The sequence below is a fragment of the Corvus kubaryi genome, unplaced genomic scaffold (genome assembly GCF_017639235.1).
Source record: "Corvus kubaryi isolate FWS band 111438036 unplaced genomic scaffold, C.kubaryi_AGA036_p1.0 69, whole genome shotgun sequence".
Classification (NCBI taxonomy): domain Eukaryota; kingdom Metazoa; phylum Chordata; class Aves; order Passeriformes; family Corvidae; genus Corvus; species Corvus kubaryi.
The window spans coordinates 5,708,202-5,717,542 of NW_024582057.1; the positions used below are offsets into that span (position 1 = coordinate 5,708,202).

Genomic DNA, 9,341 nt, shown 5'->3' on the forward strand with positions numbered 1-9,341 from the left:
TAACCACTGGAAGCAGGCTGCAAAAATCCAGGTTGCTGAGCAATGTCTAGTAGCAAAGTAAGAACATAGTCAAGTACAACAAGCCCTGTGGTCCAAGTGCCTTCTCTACCTCTTGGAGTCTGTTAACTGCTGTAGCTGAGATTTAGATCAATTACACTGCATATTGCTGAGATCATGTGTTTTGCTGACAGACAGGCTTGTATCCTACTCACTCTCATCCATCTCAGTCACATTAGCAGCTTCAAAGGTATTAAGGAGTGAGACAAGCCTGACCTTCTTCTCAGCCCCAAATGACCTTGGGGAATTTTTTGTGTGTGTGTGTGTGTTTGTGTGTGGACAACAGACAGCAGGTGAGTCTATGTAGACGCTATTAGTAAAGCCGTATGGCTCTGCAGCAAGGCATTCTGAATGAGAAAGTAGAATTTCTGAGAAGGTGTTTGTAGGTGCACACTTTTCAGTGCTTGATACTGACCTGCAGAGTTAAGCTTCTCATGAGTCAATTTAGTATTTGTGGAAATGGTTAGGCTCAAACAGCATGAATGCATCCATTTTTTATTTTCTTTTTAGGTGCTTCATCTGAAACTGTTTTTTAACAAAACTTTTTGTATTAAATGTAATTTCTGTAATATTCTCTTTACACACCATTTTGGTTTAACAGCTAAGGCAGAAAATTAACACACTTTTAAAAGCATTTAATGTTGTTTAGAAAAAAAAATCTGCTTAGCTTCTGGAAATGCCTGTATGTTCATTTTAAGTTGTAGAAGCATTAAACAGTTATTTTTCTATCCATTTATGGCTTAGCTCCATTTCCTGAAGTTTTCCTCCCATGTATGCTGAGTTTTTTTCCATCTGTCACCGTGCTCTGTTTATTATTCTTACAGCTTAGAGTTTTCTTCTTCCTCAGCTGCCAGTTTGTCAGTTATGATCAAGTGTCAAAATGAAAGCAAGCATAAGCATCAATTACCAAAAATTACATAGCCTGTTTACATATTCATTAGAAGAAAGGATTTTTCTCTCAATGCATACCGGATGTGAACTGTAACTAGACACGTGAGTTCTCTACATACTCATTTTCACATCTGAAGTCTAACAGCTAGGCTGGGTAATCCAGTATTCACCTGCCAGGCATGGAGTTCTTGCAGTACATGAGCAATACCTTTAAATCTTTTAATACTGGTGGTTATTCAAAATATTTCAAGTAGGAACAATTTTTTGGTCTCTTCTCCATAGGAAGACTGTAATTCAGCTTACATGATCTTCTGCTTTAAATTCTTTTGCGTCTTCTTCTCTCCCTCTCCATCACTTTATTTTTTCCTCAACAAAATGATGGGCATTCTACAAAATTAAGGTTAAGAAAAATAGAAACAGGAGCATCAAACTGTAGAGGGTTACTTTTAATTTTGCTACCATGAAACAAAAGCTTTTCTTTGTTATGGGGGAAAAAATAATGAAACCATTGATACATTAGAATTTCCTTTTCACCTAACAGTTAAGGAAAATTATTTTTTCCAATTCATAATTTTTTTCAGTGTATAGTCAGATTTTCCTTTTTGGTATGAAAATTAATTATAGACAAGCATATACTCTCAATTAGAAGCAGAAAAAGTAAATGGGGTAAACTGGCAGTTCTTAAGGTTTTTTAAGTCACTACAAAGATTTCTATTTGCCTCCCCACTAATTTGTAGGGTATATGCTGCAGACATCCTTGTTGCAAAGCATTCTTTAACCACTCTAGAAACATGAAGTTTCCTTCATGTTGAAATCTGCTGGAATTTTTAAGAACTATATTTAAAGTGCTTCTTATGCAGTCTGTTTGGCCCATTTGATGCCAGTTGGGTCTGCCTAATATAAATTAGTTTGCTGAGATGGGAGAAAAATCAAGAAAAATCCCAGATTTGTGTACCCACAGATTGTCCATTCCCACCTTGGCCTCTGTGACAACCTTCAGCTCCTTGTTGTGCAAGGTGAAGTAGATCCCTGAGTTCATAACAAGACTTTGGAAAGTTCTTTGTGGCTGCTTGAGCATAAAAACACAGCTCTGTGGAACTGATGGCAGGAATGTGCACTTAGACTGGTTTGGGCAATGATGCTGTTATTCTTTCACTTGGTGAGCGGTGATTGAAATTGTAAACTAATGCTTTCTGCATAGATGATGGGGGAACAGCTGCTGCCTTGAGGAAAAAGCAAAACATTTCAGTTCTAAAATATCTTTATAAGGCCATATAAATGTATTTTTCATTTTTTGTACCTGGGAATAGCTAAGCCCAAGCAGAGTTAGGGGTAGAGTTGCCAAGATATTGCAGTGAGAGTTGTCATCAAGCCCTTCCTAATGTTTGGGTCACTTTGGCACCTGCAGTCTTAAGACTTCGAAGCTTGCACACTCAACTCAAACTCAGTCTGAAAGCAGTGTGAGTCTACTCCTTTAGAGATTTGCACCTCTGACAGGCAGCTCTGTTGAGGCTGGCAGCAAGCCTGCTAATTTTTACCAGTTGTGGCAGATTGTTTCAATGTCTTTTACCCTTAATATAAAGATGGTCTGCTCAAATGCCTGTATTTTCAAGTTTAAAGCCATTGAACCTTTCTTCACTGGTAAAGTCATGTATTCACTCTACTTTTCTTAAATGTTTCCAGAACACACAATTGTGCTGCATCTCTGTACATGTTCCTAATTTCCTTCTGTCTGAAAGCCATGGAGATGTCCTGCAATGCTTTTCCCTGACTCTGAAATATTTAGAGCATTTCTTGATGTCATCGGTGGGCTCCATTTTTTATTTGTCTGTGTGCAGAAGCATTGGAGAAACTCCTGGGTGTGGATGAGCATGAGAGCAGAACGATGGCAATTCCTGGCTGGCCACTCGCCCCTTGGGATCCTGTTACCATCCGGTGCAATGCAGAACAGCCTGTAACTCCTGCCTGTTTTGGGTATGAAGGCAGAAGAAAGGGAACATATGACTTTCTTCTACGACTTACTGCCCTGTAAAAGGATTTTAAAGAATCTTTGGGGAAAAATTTAGGCCTGAGATGCACATATGTGGATCTCATTGAGTTCTTACAAGGCCATGTGAGTGTGTACATTAACAGACAAAATATGGCTTTTGATCTTTAGGAGCAATTAATATAAAATATGTAATTACACTCCTGTGTAATAGGATACTTTTTAATACTTTGTTAAAAATACTCCCCAAACTGAAATACAAAACAACATAGCATCCCAGGCCATGGTCTTTTAATGGCCTATCTTCACCGATGCTGATCTCACCGTTAATGCTGTTTATAAATGCATTTGGCTGTTATGCTTTGAAATTCAGTAAAAGATTTGCACTTAATGTAGTAACAAGCCCAAGCACCTTCCTGTCCTTGTATCTGCCCATGCTTGAGAATGGCATCACATTTGGAAGAGAAAGGAGAAATAGTTGTCCTGGCTATCTGCAGGGACTCCCCTGTGCCCAAGCTTTTTCTGCTACCACACAAAACCCCACTGTGATGGTTCAGCTCTCATTCCACCAGCCTGCAAGCACAGAGACTTTCAGCACGTGCTTACATTTATGAGCCTGCAGGTAGCCCAGCACCTCTTGTAAATACTGCCTGAAAGAGTGTGATGGATTAAAAGCCTCTGCTGGCATAGACCTCTCAGGGGTGTGCAAGACTGACAGCTTGAAGGTGGCTTCCCAGGGTCTATCGGTACCTTGAAACTGCTGCAGTTGCATCAACCTGTGAGTGAGTGGTAATGAAAGGCAATGAACCTCAACTGAAGACATCTTGGCTTTTGTTTTACCTACCTGAAATTCTCAGTGCGTTGGTCTGACCTAAATGTTCACTGTGAAATCTGAAGCAGCTTCTGCCTGGAAAGGTTCCCACAAACGGGAAAACAAATTCAGGGGTGAGCAAGTGGCATTGAGCAGAATCTGCCTGAGACAGGTTCTTAGGACGAACAGCAAACTCTCCTCTTCTATTTCTTCACCAGAGAAATAGCACAATGTGCCTTTTGAAGACGAAACTAACATAAGGTCTTTTCAGGTCTCTATTGGTCTGTCAAATTGCAAATAAAAGGGAGATAAACTGTAGGAGCCACTTCTTCAAGGTAACAGTCATAGGTGAATAGGATTGTTGTGTGATATCAGAACAAGAATTTACACGTTTCCATTGAAATGAGGTGTGCTCTTGTTCCCTGTTCACCATTCTGTCAGTTACACAAAAGAGCTTTCTCCTGAAAGGTTTCCTTAAGTCTTCCCAGTGTAAGACTGGTTTTGCTCCCACTTTTGTACTGGAGCATCTCTATTTTGTGGCTGAAGTGTTTAGTATGTATTCAGGCAGAAACTGAATCTAGAACCTTTGCATCTGATCCTTTAGCTGAGATTTTATGAAGTCATGAACAATGGAGGGAAGTGCTATAATAGAAAGATGCATGCAGCCCTAGCCATAAATGATACTTGTATTTTAGCAATAGTAATTATGTATTTTTTGCATAATTTTGCATAAATGCCCATTTCTATTTTGCTGGTTCTTTAAGTCCAATGGATTGAATTTTTTTTTTTTTGCTATTAAGCTTCATATATTACAGATAAAGTCCTAATATTCTATGAAAAGCCATCTATATAAATGAGTTTCGATTGGAGTCCTACTGTTTAGTTGACTGCATCAGATGCTATCTATTCCATTCAGATCCACACCTACAAAACATTTATTATTATTTTTGGTGACAGTAATTTGGTGTGCAAAATTACTTTTTTGTCTCCCTGCCCATCTCTTTAAGGAATACTGACTGTAAAATTTTGCTGAAAAAGTTAGAGCAGCAGAGAAGTAACAAAAAAACAAAACCCAGGACCTAAAAACAAACAAACAAAACTACAAGAAACACCCCAGAAACTAAAACTCTGTTTTTTCATGCCTTGTTAGACTATTAGAAAATACTTATGTTGCAGCAAATTGCTACAAATGTAGAAGTGAGGAACAGAATACTATAGCTGATAGAAAAGTACTGACATAGCTGGAGATCAGGTACACTACCTAGCACCCATCCCCTGTCCTCTTTGGAGTGGGAGATATGCCTGCAGTGCTTTGGAGACAAGAGAAGCTGAAACCAAGGGACTCTCTCCATAATGCTGTATTGCAATGAACCTTTTCAACATGTTAATACAGTAAATTCCCCATTATCTGAATTCCATATTCTTCAATTACCATAGCTTGTGATTCAGATAAATGGGAATTACCAAGATATAAACTTGCACTGTATATTAACTCACTGGATATTAATCTCTTCCGAGTATTATTTATATAATCTACAGCATGATTTGGCACATAAACACAGCAGGTTTAGTTTATTTTACAAATTCAGTGCAAATTATCTCTTGCACCAAAAAATACATTCAAGTTATACCTTGGGGTACAAATCCGAATTGATGTTAACCAGGCTTTGTGTGTTCAAGTTTGTAAGCATATCCTAGCAGATTAATCAGAAAGAAGGCTAGTCAGTGCAGATGAAAAATAAAAAAATATTATCTGTGTTGCAGCACACGTAGAAGTGGAGATAGGATCTACTTTCATTTTTTTCCAGCTGCAGAAAGATTTTAGCTAGTGTTTTGGATTGCTTCTTTCTTCTATTTGTATTAGCAGAATGGAGTAGAGAAAGTCTTGGGGCAACTGAAGCCCTGTGGTAAATTGATTGAAGTAGATGCAGATAGATCGTTTGTGAATTTTGTTCCTGGCATTACAACAAGAGATGATGCTGAAGGTAGCTTTTCTGAACATCAGAAGTGCAGATAAAGTTTATTGTTTTGTGGGATGGTTTAGCTGGATGTAGTGCTGCTCTTTAAAGATTAGGCCAGCCTCATTAAACATGGGTGTACATTAACCACTTCGATCTACAGCTTCTGCCTGTCTTCATGTTTAGCATTTGGTTGGTGCTGAATGCTTGCTTCATTTTTAGGTTTAGCTTGTTCATGCAGCTGAAGTTTATCTAAGCTTGCTTTTTCTGAAGGAAAACATGCATACCAGAGTCTGGAATGCCTCACCCTCTTTTGGTGCTGTACTACCTCCTTGCTGACTGTCAGGGATGGGAAGGGCCATAGGTATTGCCCCCTGCAGAATGGGTGAATGAGGTGTGTTTGGTTTTGAGGTGGGAAAAAAGTGCCATCCAATCCTGGTATTCATTTTGATGCTCAAAGATGACATAAAAGCCGCATGCCAGGGAGGAATGCCCACTGAGGAGTAAGAAAGCAGCCCTGCACTCCTCTGTGATTGGGACTGACTGTGTTGTTGCTGGGTGGAACAGCGTAATGCTGTTGCTGCTCCTGCTCCAGCACTGTGATGTTTCTGTTCCAGATTGTGCTGACTCACATTCAAGAAAACATGATACACAGACACAATGCACTGTAACTCTTTTCCTTCCCCCCAGTAACCTCGGTAAGTGTTTGATTTCTTTTTCCTCTCTTTGGCTAGTGTGGTGCTAATATAGCTTTACTGTTAGAATTAATAGGAGGGGGAAAGGCAACCTTGTAAACAAACTGGTAGCAGACAAATTAATCTTGGAGAAGGCATTTAAATGCAACCTACTGTTTGTGGTACCTACACCTCCCTTTAAAGCTGATCAATCCTGATAACTCGTCCATCTCTACAAACTACACTTGTTAGACCTGTGCTCTTAAATGGGAGAAGTGCTTACAATGCCCATTTACAACTGTATTCTGTTTAATTAGTCAGCACAGCCAGTGCTGCAGGGATAGATTACTTGCCTTTAAAGATTTGAGAATGTTAATAGTACAGTATATCATTTTAATTATTATTGGATTAATGTTGTGTCTCGAAGAACATCTAATGCAAATCACAAGAAATGGCCTGAAGTGACCCAAGGGTTGTGCTTTATTAGAAAAGTAATAGGTCCATTGCTTAAATATAAAAAGAGGTTCTTTCTTCAAATGTCACTCTGCACTGGGCTTCTCTCTGTGTGTATGTGGAAATGAAATCCTTTTACTTCCACTTTGTCCACAGAAAGTTTCTGTAGCTCATGCATTAAATGGCTGAGACAGCAACTGGAATATCAAGAGATGAAGAGGAGATCCAAAACAGCAGTGATGATGAAGACAGATTTCCGACTCATGGTGCTTTAACAGCATCCCCTGATTGCTCTGCCAGCCTTTTGCTAGACGGCCTTAATGAAGACGAGGGAAGCTCAGCGGTGCCAGAAAGACTGTCTGTCCTCTCCAGCAGGGCAGTGGCCCAGGTAAAAGCCCTGACTGGCCCAGAGACAGTTAGTGGTGGCCAGGCACAGAGGACAGCTGCTGGGCTGGCTGAGCATCCTCTGGCAGCTGTGGATGCATCTTTAGATGCCTCCTCATGTCCTGAGGCAGCTGATAACCTGCTGCCTGTGAACATTGCCTCCCTGCACTCCAAAAGCCCCTGCTGTGATGGCGAATGGAGTTCAGAGGTGCTGCAGGCCCTAAGGGTGCCCGCTGAGGCCAGTGAGGCCCTGAAGGCTGGGACTGACCCCGGAGACTGCCACACGCAGCAGGCACGGAGCGGCACCAAGGGCAGTATGGCCTCTTGCAGTTTGGGCTGTGTAATTTGGATGAAGACCACAAAAGTAGCGGAGGCCTTAGAAAATAAGAAAAAGGAGGAAAAGGAAAAGTACCGTCTCCAGCTAGCTATGTACCGACGGCTCCTGCTGTTGCGCTCCATCAGGAGTTTGCATAGGCAGCTGGAGCAGCAGCAGGCCAGGCTGCAGGAATGCTATGGCACAGTGATAAATACAAAGAAAGAAGTGTTGAAACACATTTGCTCAATCTCACCCTCACCTTCACCATAATCATGTTGCTGCTTGCAGAAATGAGCTTTGCAATGCCACCAGAGCTGCCAGTAAGCTTGCGTGCCATAGGGGTGGCGTCCTCATGTGCGCCAAGAGTGGAGAGGAAACAGCAGCAGCAGCAGCAGAGCAAGAAAAGAGGAGAGAAGGTAAAGTGTTGGCCCCTGAATTTATCTGGAGGAAAAAAGAGCAAGGGTGAACCTGTGCAAGAAGCTGACTCCTGATGCCCACTCAAAGCCTCAAGGCGAAAAGGATTTTTTTGCCATATAGGTTTGTAAAAAGAAAAAAATCACCTCAAACTGGGAACCTAGTCTGTCACCTGATCTGTAAAGGTGCCTGGATGCAAGGTTGCTGCCTGCTGAATATGTGATATGGCACATGTCCCTTCTAATTTCAGCACCAACAAAATTTGAACAGAATTAGGGTTTATTTGTCTGCAAGAATACCTGAATCTAAAAAGCCAGGATATTTGAAACACTTATCTCAGGCTTGATTATATCTACCTAGCTGGCTGTTTTTCACAAAACTGCTAAGGACACTGTATGTTTGCAACCTCTACTTTCCTTTAAAATTTATTCAGATTAACCAGAAATTATTGTGGGAAGGTAGGCCAGCCAAACACACAGAGTAAAGGAGTGAAAATGCCTAAGCCTGATTTCCTCAGGAAAGTAAGCTAAAAACAAAGGCCTTGTAGTCTGACACTTGCACTGGAAACCCAGGCTGGCAGTGCCAGGGGAATGTTCAAGGTCTGCACAATTATTAATCTGCTGCTAATTCCCAGTGGCACTAGCATCTGCAAATCAAGCATATTTTGTGCCTTACTGCTGTCATTTAATGGAAGTTGGTGACAATTAGCACTTTTTATCCAGGTGTATTAGACATGTGGAAAACCCTGGAGCGCTGTTTCTCCAATTGCAAGGTTAGGATGCCTGCAGGGAATTTGATGTCAGTATGTAACAAACACGCAGGGAAAATGAAAACAAAAAGATGCAACTTTTTTGTATGCATTTAAAAGGCAATGTGAGTCACTATTATTGAACAGCAAATTGAATAGTTGAACGTGCTGTTTTAGAATCGGAAGCAAAATATGTTTCAAGAAGAAAAGGTACAAAAAAGTTTCCTTTTCTAGGATTTCAAGGGATATGGAGAAATCACATTTTTTTTCAAATATATTTCTGATCATGCCAGCTTTCCTTTCCCCGTTGTTTTTGTTTTGTTTTCTTTTATATAATTGATTAACTAGATAAACAATCAAACAGGTTTTGGTGTGGGTTTTTTTCTGCATGAAAAGGCAGGTCTGCTTTTAATCATCCTATCTTTATGAGAATGTGTTATATATAGGAAAATTGTTATTCTCACCTTTCTTTTAGTGCATATAGAGAGAGGGGTATATGTGTATTCGTGTATGCGTGCACACGCACCTCCCTGTATTCAAGAGGTTGTGAAAGGCTGGTGCTTCTTTTTCTGTAGCAGAAGCAGGAATAATCTCTCAAAATAATCTCTGCTGTCTACGAGGAGTTTGGTTGATTAGATTCACATGCAC

General features: G+C 40.4%; 1 protein-coding gene across 1 annotated transcript; it reads left to right on the plus strand.

The window, feature by feature from the left end:
* Nucleotides 1-5,769: 5,769 nt before the first annotated feature.
* Nucleotides 5,770-8,995, plus strand: LOC121674664 (UPF0500 protein C1orf216 homolog). The gene is made up of 2 exons (XM_042049178.1): nt 5,770-6,402; nt 6,988-8,995. Exon 2 carries the CDS (start codon nt 7,013-7,015, stop codon nt 7,799-7,801), a length of 789 nt encoding a protein of 262 aa, XP_041905112.1. The 5' UTR covers nt 5,770-6,402; nt 6,988-7,012; the 3' UTR covers nt 7,802-8,995.
* Nucleotides 8,996-9,341: the final 346 nt, after the last annotated feature.

What these genes read in the sequence shown, in the direction of transcription:
- LOC121674664 (XM_042049178.1), top strand. Translation starts at nt 7,013, where the DNA reads ATGGCTGAGACAGCAACTGGAATATCAAGAGATGAAGAGGAGATCCAA.